A 19981-nucleotide genomic window follows, 5' to 3' on the forward strand; every position below is an offset into this window, starting at 1 on the left:
ACTCCATCTCTTTTTGCTGTGCTTACTCCCTGTAGATCGACAGAAGGATACTGGCATTCATAGAGAGAAAGCAAGCAGAGATCAATGAAAACAACGTCCGGGAGTTCTGCAACGTTATTGATTGTAATCAAGGTAAATGTTCCCCCTTTCACTCCATTTCCCAGTCATCTCTGCCAGAGATATGACTCAAAGGTGAGCTCTCAGTCTTATTCATGGCTTTGTACAGCGAGAGATTCACTTTGATTCATCTTGCAAAGAATAGTTAGGTAATGAAATTGCCCCACAAACACTGGCTGCCTTTCATTTCGCTACATATCGAACGACAATACATCCTGATGGGAAAAATAAAGTGTATAGTGTGTCCTCTTTATTTATTTTTTTTTTACATATTCTTTTCCTAAATAAAGTGGCGTCCTCTTCTGTGTTACAGTCTTTCATATCAGTTTGCCAAATCCATTAATGCACTGTTGTGTATTTTTATCTTTTTGTTTTTTTTCGAATAAATTAGGGATGTACCAAAAGGGTCCAATTTGGTCCAAAATCGAAAAATGTAGGCTGTGCTTGGCCGAGAAACCGAAAATGCATTGCCCCATAATATATATATATTTTTTTAAAACTTCTATTTTTCAATATACGGGGAAGTATGAGGGCTTATTTTTTGCGCCATGATCTGTAGTTGTTAATGGCGTCATTCTAGTTCTGATGTTGTTTTTTTTTTTATACTTTTTTTTATTTATTTTTTCTGATAAAAAATCCATATTTTTGGAGTTTGATTTTTTATTAATTTTTTTTATAATTTTTTTTTAAAATGGTTACACCATTACTCTATCACTGTTATGAGCCATATAATGTTATGTGGGTAATCTCACTGTTATGGGGGTACTTTATCACTTTTATAAGCTATATACTGTTATGGGGGTACTCTATCCAGGACGATCATACACTATATCAGTGTTTCCCAACCAGGTTGCCTCCTATATATTCCCGGGCTCCCTCTTATGAAGATGGCCGCTGGGTATGATCCGGAGCAGCTGCCACACTATGGCGGATAATTCACGGAGTCACAGCGCGCCCCCTGAGACCTCCTCTACTCAGAACCCACAGACACCACCTCGGCCACCTCATCCACAAAGCTCATGGTCCCTGTCGGCCTGGGTTACCACGGCAATCAGAAGCGGCTCACGTGGCGCAGCTCATGGCATCATCAGCACAACAACATCAGCCGCCTACAATTTCTACATTACCTGCGGGTCCCTGGCTGCTAAAAGCAACAGGGACCCACGGGCTATGATGCAAGCGCAGCTCCTGCACTCGTGTCATAGCCACGGCGGGACTCCGGGTGTACAGGTGCTTTTTGGTGCACTAAGTCCCTGGCGCCCAGGGCCTACCTGTACGCCCTGTGTCATTTAGGTCACACATCAGCAGAAAATGTCAAAAGGGGCATTTTTAGCCGATAATTTTCGGCGGCCGAAATTTCGGTGCATCCCTAGAATAAATACTACTATAATGTATGCATAAACATTACACCGTACCATTGGTCTGCTGTTACCGTGTATTTCAAATACCTGAAGAGCATTAGCCAAATATGTAGTAATATATATATTTCTCATTGCAGAGAACAGTTGCGCCAGAACAGATGCCGTTTTCACTCCATATCCTGGATTCAAGAGCCATATAAAAGGTGCCATATCTGATCAGTTATGGTTGTACTTTTCCTGAGAATCTGTGCGATATTGTCAGATGTACCAAGGCTGTAGAACAGGCACATTTTAGCATCCTTATTATTGTGGTCTACTGCAACATAAACCAATGGATGTACGAGTACTGGGGCTTAAAGGAGTGTTCCGGAGATGTCAATGTTATGCCCTATACACCAGGATTGGGGATAAGTATCTGATCAGAGGGGATCGGGACCCCTGGCGTTCTCCTGTAATAGGGCCCAGCTACTCACCAGTCCTCTCTGAGCTCTCCAGCCCTCACTTTCTGAGATGTGCAGGAGTGACTGCCCACTTATTTCTTTTTTGAACCCAGTGAAGTGTTTTGGACATTTTTGCACCTCACTCAACAAGAGGGCGTGGTTTGTGGAAAAGATAAGGCAAGGCTGAAAGAGTACCTGTCACTAGAGCTGAGCGAACTTACAGTAAATTCGATTCGTCACGAACTTCTCAGCTCGGCGGTTGATGACTTTTCCTGCATAAATTAGTTCAGCTTTCCAGTGCTCCGGTGGGCTGGAAAAAGTGGATACAGTCCTAGGAAAGAGTCTCCTAGGACTGTATCCACCTTTTCCAGCCCACGGGAGCATCGGAAAGTTGAACTAATTTATGCAGGAAAAGTCATCAACTGCCGAGCTGAGAAGTTTGTGACGAATCGAATTTACTGTAAGTTCGCTCGTCTCTACCTGTCACCAAACAAAATTTTTAATATATTGTTCCTTTTGTAATTAAAAGACCCTTTGCTATTTACTTGCTGTTAAAATTCTCAACCTTTATGTTTTTTATTCCTATAGGTTTATTTCAAATAATTTGTCTATTTGGAGAATTAATCTTGAATGGCAAAAAAAATACTAAACTTAAACTAGTTAATTTACAGAGACCAAAGGAGGGAGGTGTTCTGGCCCTCCCTAACCCCCTGGCTAATCCCAGGGACAACATCTAAGAGGATGGACAGACATTAAAAATGTGTCAAGTCCAAAGCTTATTTTGTGCTATTATTTTTTAACCCTAATCTTCTGATTACTCTGGAGAGGAGAATTTTTACTGCAAAAACCTGTATGTAGTAATTTTAAAGTAGGATATAAAGTGGTGGAGTAGAATAAAACAAATAAGAGGTATAGGTCATTTTTGTCAATTAACTCCTTTATGGAATAATCCCTCTCGTAGAAATTAGAAAGCTTACTGGTTTTGAATTATGGGAAAAAGCAGGTATATTATGGTTGGTAAATGTGTTTCGATTTGGAATCTTGAAGTCCTTTACCAAACTCCAAGAGGAGTTTTCTCTTCCACAAACCTCTTTTTTCCCCCAATATATTCAACTGAGACACGCTATTTATGCTGAACAAAGAAAATCTCCTTTTAATATACCAAAATGATCTAGCATTAAATTTAATAACTACAACAACTAGATCTTTGGGTTTTATTTCAAGATTATATACTTTTTTTGCTTGACAAATATCTGGTAAAATGTAACATTATGGCATTTGAGAAATTATTTTTTAAAAGATAATGTTGTAACTTCTGAACAGTGGGACTCAGTTTTACAAGCAGTTCCCAATCAAAGTTTAGTTGAGAGTGGACGGTTGTTACAGATATATATTTTATATAGAATATATCAAACCCTATCTTATCTTTGTAAAATTGGCCTAAAACGAGACTCAAACTGTCCTAGATGTTTTTTGTCTGATGCCGATTTAATGCATATGCTATGGAGCTGTACCTGTTTGGAGGAGTACTGGAACTCTATCTTGGGATAAAAAAAAAAATCTATATAATATTGAAATACCAAAGGACCCAAGAATCTGTATCCGTGGATATTTAGATGACTTATCTATTAGTTCTAATTATAAGATTGCATTGGGCCGTATTTTATATGCAGCAAGGAAACAGCTTGCTCAATACTGGAAGTCCAGTGCTCCTCCAACATAGACTCAACCCATTTCCAAGGTAAAATGTTCGTTAAGGCTGCATTCACATCTCGTTTTTGCAATACGGTTCCCGTATCAGGTTTTTTGTAAAAAAAAAACAAACAAAAAAACGTATGTCTCAAAACCAGACCGCACCGTATACAACCGTATATACCTCTGTATGGTTTTAAACCGTAGATGGTTTGAAAACCGATGTCCGGTTGCATACGGTATTATACGTTTTTTGAGAAAAAAAACTGATACGGTTTTATGGTTTGTCCTTAATTAAATAAAGCTCTTCTTGTTCTATTTGTGGGAAGAACTTTCGGCGTGCACTGCGCATGTACAAACTGCAATACCGTATTGTGCAAACCACGGTTCCAATAGAACACCATTTAAAAAAAAAAAAAAATATACGGTTGTATCCAGTTTTTCACCCGGACATAAAACCGTAGTAGACTATGGTTTTGTGTAAGGGGAAAAAAACGGATAAAACCGTAAATGATGCAAAACTTGCGCAACCGGATGCTACAGTTGGCATACGATTTTCTATTAAATGTCTATACATACAGTTTGCAATACGGTTCCATACGTTTTTTTTTCCCTGAAACCGGGTACGGGAACCGTATTGCAAAAACAAGATGTGAATGCAGCCTAAGTTTGGAAAGGGATATATATATATGGTTTTTACTTACAAAAACCTCTGGGTTCACTAGATTGAAAAATGTGATTGCTTCTTTTCTTCTTCCCCTACAGTACTGGGGGTGGGTGGGATAAGGGGATACAAAAATTTGAACTGATATTGTATAATCATGCTCGCTGGTACTATATTGGTGTGTATTATCTTGTTTATGAGCTTTGTATGTAATACTGTTTAATAAATATTACAATAAAAAAAAACTATAGTGTACAGTAGGACATACCGTATATACTCGAGTATAAGACGACCCGAGTATAAGCCGAGACCCCTAATTTCAACCCAAAATCCCAGGAAAAGTTATTGACTCGAGTATAAGCCTAGGGTGGGAAATAAATCATCCCCCCCCCCCCTGTCATCATCCAGACCCGTCATTAACATCCTCATCATCATCACCGCCTGTCATCATCCAGACCCTCATCATCATCACCTGTCATCATTCCCTTGTCATCATCCCCACCCCCCTTCATCATCCCCTTGTCATCGTCATCATCATCACCTGTCATCATCCCCTTGTCATCATCCCCACCCCCTTCATCATCCCCTTGTCATCATCCCACACACCCCCCTTCATCATCCCCTTGTCATCATCCCCACCCCCCTTCATCATCCCACACCCCCCCTTCATCATCCTCTTGTCATCATCCCCCCCCCCCCCCCCTTCATCATCCTCTTATCATCCGCCCTCAGTGGTCTTCAACCTGCGGACCTCCGGAGGTTTCAAAACTACAACTCCCAGCAAGCCCGGGCAGCCATCGGCTGTTCGGGCTTGCTGGGAGTTGTAGTTTTGAAACCTCCGGAGGTCCGCAGGTTGAAGACCACTGCGGCCGATGGCTGCCCGGGCTTGCTGGGAGTTGTAGTTTTGAAACCTCTGGAGGTCCGCAGGTTGAAGACCACTGCGGGTGGAGAGTTCACTCGAGTATAAGCCGAGGGGGGTGTTTTCAGCACGAAAAATCGTGCTGAAAAACTCGGCTTATACTCGAGTATATACGGTAATTGTCTGAAGATACACAAGATGGATTTCTAGACTAAAACTAGTGTAAGTTTTATACTGTATTATTTAGTAAACTCCCTTTTGGTGGTTGCAGAATTTTATTTTTTAACTCTAGATCTATACAGGGGATTTTAAGCTACATATTGGAAAGAAAATTATTATTCTGAATTCCACATTAGTCCCAGAGCACCATGACATGTGGGGCAGGGATGTGGGGTGGATTGGGAGGGAGAAAGGATGATTTTTGTTTTGTTTGTTTTTTTTACCACCTGCACATCCACATTCATGTGTGTTCATTATCATAGGGAAAAAGTTGAATAAAGAATGAATTATTTATTGCTATCCATTTTCATCCATCCCATTTAATATACAGTTGTGCCTTTTTTATTTATTTGTTAAATTTTTTTTTACCTTCGATATTAGAAATTGTAGTCGGTTGACAGTACTGTAAATTGATTTCAGTATTAGATGAATCTATAATGTATGTTTCTTCCCCTTTCAGTTTCCAGGGTTGTGAATGCATATGGGCCTCAAACTAGAACTGATGGATCCTCTTCCAACTCCAGGGCACATTCTCTCCCACATGACTGCGGTAACCAGGCCGTGGAGGAGAGGCTGCAAAATATTGAATATCACCTACGGCTAAACCCAGGTAAAGATTTAATTCCACTAAGAGTTATCTAAATAACTTATACTCAAGATAGACTATCAGTACCTGATCGGAAGGTGCTGGGACCCTGCACCCCCATCAGTCAGCTGTATGTCAGAACAGCAGCACACAGTGAACAGGACCATAACCACGAAGCTCCATACATTGTGTAATAGCCACGCTGGATTACTGCAGCTCAGCTCCTATTGAAGTGAATAGGATCACTTGGCCACTACACAATGTGTAGAGCTGTTGGCTCCGGATCCCTTCAAAGTGTATACATGTACAACAGCTCTGCAAACAGCTGATTGGTGGTGGGTGCTAAGTGTCGGGCCTCAACGATCAGAAATTGATGGCCTATCCTGAAGATAAGCGATTAATGAAAAAGTCCTAAAAAACACTTTATATTGGACCAGTTTATAGAGGGCCTGTTAATTCCAGAAATTTCAGTTGTCATCAACCACACTTTATTTTTACCCCATTCACTGTCTGTTGAGTTTTTTATTTTATTTTTTATTTTATTTTTATTTTTTTGTCTACCAATATCCCTTGGATCTCTTGTCAGTGGTGATAGTACTCAGCTTTATACCCCGACTGAGCAATGAGGACCGCCCCTTGGTCTGTGAACATCATTGTAGACTATAGATTATTGAGAGGGTAGGTGGAATTAAATGGGGTTATCCAGTCACCCAATATGTCTCAGCTTCATGGGGGTCCCCCCCCCCCCGTGTCCGCAACCACAGGGAGCAGCTATATAATATGACAACACGTGCAATGTTTAAAAGAGTTATCCCAAAATTAAATGTTATTACCTATCCACGGGATACTGGGTACAAACTGGTTGGTGGGGGTCCAACCACTGGGACCCCCGATAATCACAAGAACAGAGGTCAAATGTCCCCTCGAGTAATTAGAGTGGCTGCTATCCTGTGGATTGGGGATACGTTTTAATCTTGGGGTAACCCTTTTAATAATTATAAAATGTTCCTTTTATAAAGGCCTTAGGGGAGAGATTTAGCAAAACCTGTGCCGAGGAAGAGTGGTGCAGTTGTCCAAAGCAACCAATCAGATTTCGTCCTTTATTTTTAAAAAGGCCTCTGAAAAATGAAAGCTGGTTGCTATGAGCAGCTGCATTAATCTTCCTCTACGCAGGTTTTCATAAATCTCCCCCATGTGTTTAGTTTTTTTCTATAATTTACTGATTTTTAGAATTTTGATAATTTTATTTTATTTTTTTTAAAATAAATATAATAAATGTATAATCTGAACACATCTAGGAGGTCCTGTGCCAAAAGACATTTATCAGAGAATTAAAAAGTTAGAGGATCGTATCTTGGAATTAGAAGGCATTTCCCCTGAGTATTTTCAGTCAATGGTGAGTACCTTTTTTAAAGTGGGACTTTAAGGTTTTATGTCACATGTGATGTCATCAGAAAAAAGTAGCCTAATAAATTTTAAAGCGGTTTTCCAGCTTTATGTAAATGAGACTCCCATGTGAACATCTGTGTTGGAGGCTCCATTACCCCAAGGAGACCGAGAGAACAAGAACTATAATAAGGAACAGGTTTTCCAAAAACACAGTATGGCTTAAAGATGATGTCCAGTGCTCGGTATGAAATGCGCTCTAGCAGATCCACAGGATAGGGGATAAATGTCTGATTGTGGGGGGGGGGGGGGGGTCCGACCGTTGGGATACCCCCGTGATCTCCCATACGGGGCCCTAATATGGCGCGTTTTGTACCCAGCACTGGACATCTTCTTTAACCCCTTAACGACGCAGGACGTAAATGTACATCCTGGTGATGTGGTACTTGATGAACCAGGACGTACATTTACGTCCTGAGCATAACCGCGGGCATCGGAGCGATGCAGGCATCATGCGCGGAAGGTCCCAGCTGTGGATCGCAACCAGGGACCCGTCGGTAATGGCGGACACCCGCAATCCCGCGGATGTCCGCCATTAACCCCTCAGATGCCGTGATCAATACAGATCACGGCATCTGCAGCATCGCGGTCACTTAACAGGATGATTGGATCGCCCACAGCGCTGCCGCGGCGATCCGATCATCCTGCACGGCAGATGGAGGTCCCCTCACCTGGCTCCGCTGCCTTCCGGGAGTCTTCTGCTCTGATCTGCCTTTCCTGCAGACCAGGGCAGAAGATCACCGATAATACTGATCAGTGCTGTGTCCTATACATAGCACTGAACAGCATTAGCAATCGAATGGTTGCTATAAATAGTCCCCTATGGGGACTATAAGAGTGTAAAAATAAAAGTAAAAAAATTTGAAAAACCCCCTCCCCCAATAAAAATGTAAATTGTCCCATTTTCCCTATTTTACCCCCAAAAAGTGTGAAAAAAAAAAAAAAAAAAAAAAAAAAAAATTTTTATATACATATTTGGTATCGCCGCGTGCGTAAATATCCGAACTTGTAAAATGTAAATGATCCCGTATGGTGAACGGCGTGAACGTAAAAAAAAAAAGAAAAAAAAAGTCCAAAATAGCTGCTTTTTTATAACATTTTATTCCAAAAAAAATTTATAAAAAATGTAAAGTTTTGTAGAAGCAAATATGGTATTCATAAAAAGTACAGATCACGGCGCAAAAAATTAGCCCTCATACCACCGCTTATACGGAAAAAGGAAAAAGTTATAGGTCTTCAAAATAGGGGGATTTTAAACGTACTACCGTATATACTCGAGTATAGGCCGAGTTTTTCAGCACGATTTTTCGTGCTGAAAACACCCCCCTCGGCTTATACTCGAGTGAACTCCCCCACCCGCAGTGGTCTTCAACCTGCGGACCTCCAGAGGTTTCAAAACTACAACTCCCAGCAAGCCCGGGCAGCCATCGGCTGTCCGGGCTTGCTGGGAGTTGTAGTTTTGAAACCTCCGGAGGTCCGCAGGTTGAAGACCACTGCGGCCTTCAACATCATCCAGCCCCCTCTCACCCCCTTTAGTTCTGAGTACTCACCTCCGCTCGGCGCTGGTCCGGTCCTGCAGGACTGTCCGGTGAGGAGGTGGTCCGGTGGGATACTGGTTCCGGGCTGCTATCTTCACCGGGGAGGCCTCTTCTAAGCGCTTCGGGCCCGGCCTCAGAATAGTCACGTTGCCGTGACAACGACGCAGAGGTGCGTTCATTGCCAACGTAATTCTGCGTCATTGTCAAGGCAACGGCTCTATTCCGGGCCAAAAGCGCGGAGAAGAGGCGCCCCCGGTGAAGATAGCAGCCCGGACCACCTCCCCACCGGACCACCTCCTCTCCGGACAGCCCTGCAGGACCGGACCAGCGCCGAGCGGAGGTGAGTACTCAGAACTAAAGGGGGTGAGAGGGGGGCTGGATGATGTTGAAGGCCGCAGTGGTCTTCAACCTGCGGACCTCCGGAGGTTTCAAAACTACAACTCCCAGCAAGCCCGGACAGCCGATGGCTGCCCGGGCTTGCTGGGAGTTGTAGTTTTGAAACCTCTGGAGGTCCGCAGGTTGAAGACCACTGAGGGCGAATGATGAGAAGAGGATGATGAAGGGGGGGGTGTGGGGATGATGAAGGGGGGGGGTGTGGGATGATAAGGGGATGATGAAGGGGGGATGTGCGGGATGATAAGGGGATGATGAAGGGGGGATGTGTGGGATGATGACAAGGGGATGATGAAGGGGGGATGTGTGGGATGATGACAAGGGGATGATGAAGGGGGGATGTGTGGGATGATAAGGGGATGATGAAGGGGGGATGTGTGGGATGATAAGGGGATGATGAAGGGGGGATGTGTGGGATGATGACAAGGGGATGATGATGAGGATGTTAATGACGGGTCTGGATGATGACAGGGGGGGGATGAGGTATTTCCCACCCTAGGCTTATACTCGAGTCAATAACTTTTCCTGGGATTTTGGGTTGAAATTAGGGGTCTCGGCTTATACTCGGGTCGGCTTATACTCGAGTATATACGGTAAGTTGGTTAAAAAGTTAGCGTTTTTTTTTTTTTTTTTTTTTTAAGTGCAACAGTAATAGAAAAGTGTCATTTCTACCATAAATTGTACAGCGTGAAAACAAAACCTTCCACAATTTGCTAAATTGCGGTTTTCTTTTTAATTTACCCACACAAATAATTTTTTTTTTTGGTTGCGGCATACATTTTATGGTAAAGTGAGTGATGGCATTACAACGGACAACTGGTCGCGCAAAAAACAAGCCCTCATACTAGTCTGTGGATGAAAATATAAAAGAGTTATGATTTTTTGAAGGGGAGGAGGAAAAAACGAAAACTTAAAAATAAAACGGTCTTAGTCCTTAAGGTCAAAATGCGCTGAGTCCTTAAGGGGTTAAAGGGGTACTCCGCTGGAAAACATCTTATCCCCTAGGCCTATCCAACGGGGATAGGACAGCGGCTGGTTTTTAAATCTACCGCAGCCGCGTATCGTAGTTGTAGTGCGAATGTAGTCTTTAAAAAAAATTCTGTGAAAAAACCTCACAAAACTGTATTAATAGAAAACTCACACTAAAATAGAAAGAAATGTTTATAGTCTCTTTTAGGGTTTCCCAACCAGGGTGCCTCCAGCTGTTGCAAAACTACATCTCCCAGCATGCCCGGACAGCCAACGGCTGTCCGGGCATGCTGGGAGTTGTAGTTTTTCAACAGCTGGAGGCACCCTGGTTGGGAAACACTGATCTACACAAAAAATCTTTCTTCATACGAAGGCTCTTGTGCGGTTTTATGCAGTTCCCCTTTAATGCATTAACGTTTCTTTTTATCCCTAAAAGTGCAATCATTCCCGGCGTTAAATTGCTTCCACATTACTGTGTGCCGCTGGGACGTGATGTTCTGACTCCTGCTGCTGCCGGCAGACACCGAAGATACGTCGAGAAATTGTTAGTTGTTGTAGTGTGCTATTTAGTTGGAGTCCTATAATCATATGTGTATTCACATACGTTATCGGATTGTAGACAAGCAAACCTACGAATTAAGAAATACGATTCAGATTTATTCTAATGTGCTTTATATAATTTTTTTTTGTCATTCTGCCCTCTGAGAGTCTTTGCCGCGTCCAACTCATTTATGCCATATTTTCTGACTTCGAAATTGAATGTGCTTCACTGAATATCAATACTTGGCCATACACCTCCAGCCATGTTCTCCTAAGTACTACGCCTCAGCAGGTTTCCAAACAAAGTAACGGTTTATTTTATCATATATTTTATTTATATTTTATTCATTAGTAACCACTTTAGATCCTATTCTCACCGTCTATATCTTTAAAAATATATGCAAAAGAAAAATAAAGGTGTTAAAGGGGTACTGCAGCCTAAATTAACTTATCCCCTATGCACAGGATTGGCGATAAGTAGCTGATTGCGGGAGGTCCGACTGCTGGGACCCGCCACGATCTCCAGAACAGGCCCACGGTTGAGAGTGTTCTGAGGTTGCAATGAGGTGTCCACTTGTCAGAATACATTGTTTGTGGAATTCTCCTCTTTTTTATTTCTTCGTTGTTACACAAGAGCAACACTAACTAACAAAAAAAATGTCTGTTGCTATAAGATGTTTCTCCCTATAAATTTCCCCTGAGGAAGCGGGTGCCATACTATTTTGGGGCACATAGACACCCGCAGAAACGCGTCGGGGCTGGGGATTATCCACATGATGTATATGTATGAATCTAACCCTGGGTCATGTGTATACTAACAATGTGTACAAATAGTTTTGAACCTTTTGAGTAACAATGTGGAGAATAATGAATAATACATTTGTGGATTGAATCCATATTTTGTTACTACAGTGATACCTATTTACCTAAATGACCGTAGGGCAGTAAGGGGCCCTTAACTAATGATTAACCAAACCCCAAGGCTGAAGCCCGGGGTGAAAAACCCCTTTTAGAATCAACCCTGAAGGGTTGATTCTAAAAGGGGTTTTTCACCCCGGGCTTCTGCCTTGGGGTTTGGTTAATCATTACAGTGATACCTACACATGAACCGCCGAATTGCGGATTAGTGGTATCCCTAGTCTTAGGTAGACAGTGTTATTATTAATATTTTGTTTATATATTTTGGTATCCACGTTAAGACTGTGTTGGTGTATTTTAAATAATTATCTGTAGTAAAAGTTAAGTTTTAAGCACCTACTTTTTCTCTTTTGGAAAACTCTATATTCTAATTTAATTTCTAGGTGACTATATTTGTTCTTAGGGTATCCTTGTAACCCATTTATCTATTTACATGTTATCTGAGGAGTGGGTGCGGTAGATGGCACGCGCTCCATTGGTCTCTATGGGAGCTCCGAAGAGACCAGAGTCCAGCACTCGTCAATCATCGGCGCTTCCATAGACATGGCCTCCGTGCAGTCTAGCGGTAGACGGTAGATTATTATTTTTTTTTTTCTTCATCTTTGAGCCCATGATGCCAAGTTGTAATACAGTGTAATATACTATATATTACCTTTTTTGAGCACATGATGCCTGATATGATATAATATGAAATATCAATAAAATAATACATATAATATGCCAAGTTATAATCTAATATGATTATATGCTTTAATATGCTTAAATGATTTACTTAAATTCATATTATAATATTTTATTTATTATATTTATTTATTAAATAAATAAAATAAATGTTATATAATATAAATTAAATAAATAATTAATAAATAAAATATATTAATAAATGTAAGAATATAATATGCCAAGTTATAATATGCTTCTAATATAATATGCCAAGTTATAATATGCTTCTAATATAATAAATGAATATAATATGCCAAGTTATAATATGCATCTAGTATAATATAAATAAATATTATAATATGCCAAGTTAGAATATGCTTCTAGTACCACCGTGCGCCGTTTTGTCCCGCCTACGGGACCTCAACTGGAAGTGCTTTAGTGCAAGTCTTTTTATTTTTGTGATCCTTGACCTTTCCATGTGGCCAGAGACAATATGTCACAAATCACATGGTCTCCAGGGAGCCTGGCTATTCTGCAGTGGATAGTAGGATAAAGGGATTGGCTGAAATAATGCTATACACCCACCTACTGCAAGGTAACCATGCCCCCTGAAGACCAAGTGACCTATTGTCTCTGGGCACATGGAATGCTGGGAAAAGTCAGAGACAACAGTTAAATTTCACAAAGGTCCTGTGCATGAAAACAGGACAAAGTGGCACATTGAAGTAATAGAAGCTTATTACATAGTATTATAACTTGGCTCAAAGACTCAGAAAAATGGAGGAATTCTCATTAACATATAAAAAAATAAAGATTTCTTTCCTTAAAGGCTGTGGACACTTTGAAAGCATTTTTACTTCTTGCTTTGCTTAGTTTTTCTTTTACATCCTCTACATTTTGCTGTGGATGCTCTGTTTTCTTCCCACACATGTACACGGCCCATTTGATTCTCCCATATAAAATCATTTTTTGTTTGCCTACCTTCTTATCATCAGCCTGTGGGACCTGTCCATTACAGATTCTCTCCCTTGTCCCCTGATGTGTAACACTCTTCCCTAATACTGTTTCTAATAATGCGAGAATGTCCGTCTCATGCTTTTATTTAATCTTAAGCAGTGCAGCAGCTAAATGATAGAAACATTTTAATAAAGACTATATAGAAAGTTGTTCAAGTTAGTATTCAGGAAGTAAATTATTAATAAACATTAAAATTATTAATTAAATTTGGTGCAAAGGTGTCCATAGCCTAAGATAGGGGATAAGCTGATTGGTGTTGGTCTGACCACTAGGACCCCCACCATTCAGGACAACAGACATGAAATGCCACCTGAAAATAACAAAGCACGTATTAACTAGCACAGTCAGGTCAGGATAGTGAACAGATCCTCCATTAAACACTACTTCTTTAAGAAAACCTAATATAATAATGACAGAAAAAAAACAAACCTGTTTTTGTTCGCTTTTGCTGTGGTTTTTATTTAATTGATTTATTCCAGAAATTCATGATGGCACAAATATTTTATTTTATGTGTATATAATCACTTTTAGGTTGTTCACATCATGTTTTTGACAGTACATTCTGGGTAGGTGCTGACATCCAAGGTTGCCAACGTGTACTGTTGCATGCTGTCAGGAGGTCATTTGACTTTAATGGACTGAATATAGTCAACCAGTGACTATACTCAGTCCATTACCAGCACAGATATGTTTAATTTGCTGGAACTAAAGGTTCAGCAGACCACACATTTGAATTCTGCAAAGTAAATGTATATGTACAGGGAAATGGCCCAAACATAGTCCCTGGTTATCTAGTCAAAATAACAGTTCTCTGGGGAATCCACTGGGGAGACAGAGGGACGGCTATATGTATGGCCAGAAGTCCTGCCCCAAGGGAGAAAATTACCTTTCTCATGATGCTGTCGTGAGAGAGAAAAAAAACCAAAAAACATTTCTGGTGAGCAATTAACTTTCTATAAATTTTTTTTCTTCTGCATTGTAGGAGATGTCCAATAAGCGAAGAAAAATCCAGACTTCACAGGTACGTATATTAACCCCCTTAAGGACTCAGCCCCTTTTGGCCTTAAGGACTCCGACAATTTAATTTTTACGTTTTCATTTTTTCCTCCTCGCCTTCTAAAAATAATAACTTTTATATTTTCATCCACAGACTAGTATGAGGGCTTGTTTTTTTGCATGACCAGTTGTCCTTTTGTAATGACATCACTCATTATATCATAAAATGTATGGCGCAACCAAAAAACACTATTTTTGTGGGGAAATTAAAACGAAAAACGCAATTTTGCTAATTTAGGAAGGTTTCGTTTTCACGTCGTATAATTCATGGTAAAAATGACGTGTGTTCTTTATTCTGAGGGTCAATACGATTAAAATGATGCCCATTATTACATTTATATTATTGTTGCGCTTAAAAAAAATCACAAACTTTTTAACCAAATTAGTACGTTTATAATCCCTTTATTTTGATGACCTCTAACTTTTTTATTTTTCCGTATAAGCGGCGGTATGGGGGATCATTTTTTGTGCCATGATCTGTACTTTTTTTTGATACCACATTTGCATATAAAAAACTTATAATACATTTTTTATAATTTTTTTTAAATAAAATGTATTAAAAAAGTAGGAATTTTGGACTTTTTTTTTTTTTTCGTTCACGCCGTTCACCGTACGGGATCATTAACATTTTATTTTAATAGTTCGGACATTAACGCACGTGGCGATACCAAATATGTCTATAAAAAAATTTTTTTACGCTTTTTGGGGGTAAAATAGGAAAAAACGGACGTTTTACTTTTTTATTGGGGGAGGGGATTTTTCACTTTTTTTTTTACTTTTACATTTTTTTGCATTTTTTTTTTTTTACAGTTGAATAGTCCCCATAGGGGACTATTCATAGCAATACCATGATTGTTAATACCGATCTGTTCTATGTATAGGACATAGAACAGATCAGTGTTTTCGGTGATCTTCTGCTCTGGTCTGCTCGATCACAGACCAGAGCAGGAGACGCCGGGAGCCGGACGGAGGAAGGAGAGGGGACCTCCATGCGGCGTTATGAATGATCGGATCCCCGCAGCAGCGCTGCGGGCGATCCGATCATTTATTCAAATCGCGCACTGCCGCAGATGCCGGGATCTGTATTGATCCCGGCACCTGAGGGCTTAATGGTGGACGCCCGCGAGATTGCGGGCGTCGGCCATTGCCGGCGGGTCCCTGGCTGCGATCAGCAGCCGGGATCAGCCGCGCATGACACGGGCATCGCTTCGATGCCCGCGGTTATGCACGGGACGTAAATGTACGTCCTGGTGTGTTAAGTACCACCTCACCAGGACGTACATTTACGTCCTGCGTCCTTAAGGGGTTAACCCCTTAAGTACTCAGCATTTTTCCGTTTTTGCATTTTCATTTTTTCCTCATCACCTTCTAAAAATCATAACGCTTTAAATTTTGCACCTAAAAATCCATATGATGGCTTATTTTTTGCACCACCAATTCTACTTTACAGTGCCATTAGTCATTTTGCCAAAAAATCCACAGCGAAACGGAAAAAAAAAATAATTGTGCGACAAAATTGAAGAAAAAATTTCATTTTGTAACTTTTGGGTGCTTCCGTTTCTACGCAGTGCATTTTTGGGTAACAATAACACCTTATCATTATTCTGTAGGTCCATACGGTTAAAATGATACCCTACTTATATAGGTTGGATATTGTCACACTTCTGGAAAAAATCATAACTACATGCAGGAAAATTTATACGTTTAACATTGTCATCTTCTGACCCCTGTAACTTTTTTATTTTTCTGCATACAGGGCTGTATGAGGGCTCATTTTTTGCGCCGTGTTCTGAAGTTTTTATCGGTTCCATTTTTGTGTTGTTTAGACTTTTTGATTGCTTTTTATTTATTTTTATTTACAGTTTTTTTTTTTTTTTTTTATAGGAAAAGGGGGGTGATTCAAACTTTTATTAGGGAAGGGGTTAAATGACCTTTAACTTTTTTTCACTTTTTTTTTTTTTTTGGCAGGGCTATAGCTCCCATAGGGACCTATAGCACTGCACACACTGATCTCCTATGCTGATCCCTGCAAAGCCATAGCTTTGCACGATCAGTCAGATAGGGGCTTGATTGCTCAAGCCTGTAGCTCAGGCTTGGAGCAATCAATCGACGATCGGGCGCCGCGGAGTCAGGTAAGGAGACCTCCGCCTGCGTCCCAGCTGATCGGAAAAAAACTTTATTTTTTTAAATCAACTGGTGCCAGAAAGTTAAACAGATTTGTAAATTTCTTCTATAAAAAAAAAATCTTAATCCTTCCAGTACTTAGTAGCTGCTGAATACTACAGAAGAAATTCTTTTATTTTTGGAACACAGTGCTCTCTGCTGGCATCACGAGCACAGAGCTCTCTGCTGACATCATGACCACAGTGCTCACTGCTGACATCTCTGTCCATTTTAGGAACTGTGCGGAGCAGCATATGTTTGCTTTGTGAATTTTCTCCTACTTTGGACAGTTCTTAAAATGGACAGATGTGTCAGCAGAGAGCACTGTGCTTGTGATTCAGCAGAGAGCTCTGTATTCCAAAAAGAAAATAATTTCCCCTGTAGTATTCAGCAGCTAATAAGTACTGGAAGGATTAAGATTTTTTTATAGAAGTAATTTACAAATCTGTTTAACTTTCTGGCACCAGTTGATATAAAAACAAAGTTTTCCACCGGAGTACCCCTTTTAAAAACCCTACTGGATGTAATCAATGGCAAATAATTTCTGTGCTTATGTAACATACACATATATATATATATATATATATATATATATATATAATATATATATAGCAGCACATTCTTAAAATGCAACTCACCCAGAATAGGCTTGTGAAGCTGCATTGGCTACGTCCCTTTGTTGATTCACACACACAGTGCTTGCCTGCCTGCAGCAGCCCTGTGTACTTCTTCTACATTCATACCGTCTATCAATCAACAGCGTGAAGTAAGTGAAGAGACGTGGTGTGGACCCTGGGCCCCAACTGTCCAGCTGACTCCCGGAAGGATTACAAAGCTGTTTATTGTTGACTAAACAGCAGTCTACTTTATTATCATAGATTTGGTTAGAATAGGCTTGTGAAGCCCTACCGCACTGTGTGTGCAGCTTCACAAAATCTTTTAATGAGGCTATCCCAAGATGAAAAGTTACATCTTCTGTGGATACGAGATTTCTTGGTGATTAGTGTGGTCAGGGGACGGGACCCCCCCACGATCTCCCTGCTGCATCGGTGTTCGTTTAGAGCGTCTGGTGCAGCACCAGAGGCTCGTGACGTCATGGCCACACCCCCTCAATGCAAATCTATGGGAGGGGGCATGACGGCCACCATGCCCCCTCCCATAGACTTGCATTGAGGGTGTGTGGCGTGGATGTGACATCACCAGCCTCTGCCCCGCATCACCAGTCATCTGGAACAGAGCAAAGTTCTCTCCGTGCACCAAAAGCCTGGGTGCCGCAGGCTTTGGATAGGGGATAAGATGGCTAGGGGCGGAGTACCCCTTTTAAGCAATTAAAGCAATTTAAGTCTATTGCCACTGGCAGACTAGTTGTATCTGCTCACTAAAACCTTAGCTGACCCAAAAGCAAACAATGGGATCTGTTGTAATATGTATCAACATGGATCCAATGTTACTAGGCAAAAATGTCATAAATAATTAATATATAAAATAATAAACCTAAATAGAAAGCATATGCATACTTCTGGTTAGATTGTTATATTTATATTCTGTTTTTTAGAGCTACTCATTGATGGAACTTGACCAAAAAATAAACGCTCTCAGGCAGTCCCTCTACAAAAAAGCAAACATGGAGTCGTTGGAAAAGATGTAGTCCTATGGATTTTGCTGTGGATATTGTCTACTCTAGCTGTAGAAGTATCTAGCGTAGATATTGGGGAAGTTACTATTGTAAATTAGTATTTATATATGGTCTTCTTTTTCTTGCTATGTTTACATGACAGTGCAGCTGCCAGGAGGCTATAAACACTGTCATGGTCAGTATTTATCCTCTCCAGAGGATGATCTTAAAGTGCCAGTCCTTAGTTTTAGGCCCGTGCAGTCTTCAGCTCCAGCATTGGGAGACGCTGGCCACGCTGGGGGATACAGTTGCCAAGGCAGTCGTGCCACGCTTAGCTGAGTTTGCTGAGTCTGGTACAAATGCCTCGGCGACTGTATCGCCCAGCATGGCCTGCGTCTTCCCATGCTGGAGCTAAAGATTGAGCGAGCCTAAAACTTGGGAATTGCGCTTTTCAACTTCTGAATATGTGGCAACACAGGTTTCCAGTCTTCTACCCACATGGGCTGCTGTTGAAGCTCTGCCCACTCTTGCTGCAGCAACAAGAAGCACATATGGAGCAACAGTGTGATAAATAAAAGATAATATTGGCTTACACCAGAGTACCCCTTTATGGCCTATTCACACCTACAGTATTATGTGCAGATTTGATGTGCAGGATTTTCTGCTGCAGATTTCAATGTAAACTGAACACATCTTGAAATCCTGCGCATCAAATCTGCGCAGAATACTGTACGTGTGAATAGACCCTAAATCAGAAAAAAAAAGTGTAAATATAATGGCGTAGACTTTGGAAAATACCAAATCTGCAGATTATGTAGATCCTCTGCATACTATTAAAAGAAGTGTTTTGTAAATAGCAGTTTCTTGTTATCTAAGTTGTGTAATAGTGGAATCATTCTCTCTGTGCCAGTTGTCAGAATAATAATAAAACGTTACTTTGATACTAGCTAGTATTGATGGTGTATATCTCTGCATTCGGTGGACTTCCTGCTTTTACCTGTCATCTAAACTCCTCATTCTCTCTTCCAAAACAGCTCAAGTCTGTCTTCAGATGGCTCCCTGTGTTACAGCTTTCCTTAAAATTCTATGGAGAGGGGAGGGGGAAGTGGCTTAAAGGGGTATTCCAGCAAAAAATACTTTTTTTTTCTCTATCAACTGGCTCCAGAAAGTTAGAGATTTGTAAATTACCTCTATTAAAAAATCTAAATCCTTTCAATAATTATCAGCTGCTGAAGTTGAGCTGTTGTGTTCTGTCTGGCAACAGTGCTCTCTGCTGACATCTCTGCTTGTCTCGGGAACTGCACAGAGTAGAAGAGGTTTGCTCTGGGGATTTGCTTCTAAACTGGGCGGTTCCCAAGACACGTCATCAGACAGCACTTAGACAGAAAAGAACAAGTCAACTTCAGCAGCTCGTAAGTACCGAAAGGATTAAGATTTTTTTAATAGAAGTAATTTACTAATTTGTTTCTGGAGCCAGTTGATATAGAAAAAAGTTTTTTCCTGGATAACCCCTTTAAGAAAGACTAGGTTGCAGCTTGTAGTAAGTGTTTCACAGCTTACACTTGCACTGATTTATGCTCCGTCTGTGTTTCAAAAAATTCTCTCTGACAATTACTGAGACTTCAAAACACTATTTTTATATCAATCGCTAAAAGCTTAAAAGATATTACACATTACAATATTCTCTCAGAGGTATTGTTATGTGCAACATACTATGTTGCATGT

General features: G+C 40.7%; 1 protein-coding gene across 2 annotated transcripts in view; it reads left to right on the forward strand.

Annotated features, from left to right (window-relative positions):
- The window catches only part of MBIP (MAP3K12 binding inhibitory protein 1), a 29364-nt gene extending 10162 nt beyond the window's left edge, over positions 1 to 19202 (forward strand). For both annotated transcript variants that reach the window (XM_056546275.1, XM_056546277.1), the window contains exons 5-10: positions 36 to 132; positions 1616 to 1681; positions 5813 to 5962; positions 7237 to 7334; positions 14405 to 14443; positions 18197 to 19202. In XM_056546275.1, coding sequence (XP_056402250.1) covers positions 36 to 132; positions 1616 to 1681; positions 5813 to 5962; positions 7237 to 7334; positions 14405 to 14443; positions 18197 to 18289 — 543 coding nt within the window. In that variant the 3' untranslated portion in view covers positions 18290 to 19202. The remainder of the gene's footprint in view (positions 1 to 35; positions 133 to 1615; positions 1682 to 5812; positions 5963 to 7236; positions 7335 to 14404; positions 14444 to 18196) is intronic.
- Positions 19203 to 19981: the final 779 nt, after the last annotated feature.

The sequence above is a fragment of the Hyla sarda genome, chromosome 11 (genome assembly GCF_029499605.1).
Source record: "Hyla sarda isolate aHylSar1 chromosome 11, aHylSar1.hap1, whole genome shotgun sequence".
Lineage (NCBI taxonomy): Eukaryota > Metazoa > Chordata > Amphibia > Anura > Hylidae > Hyla > Hyla sarda.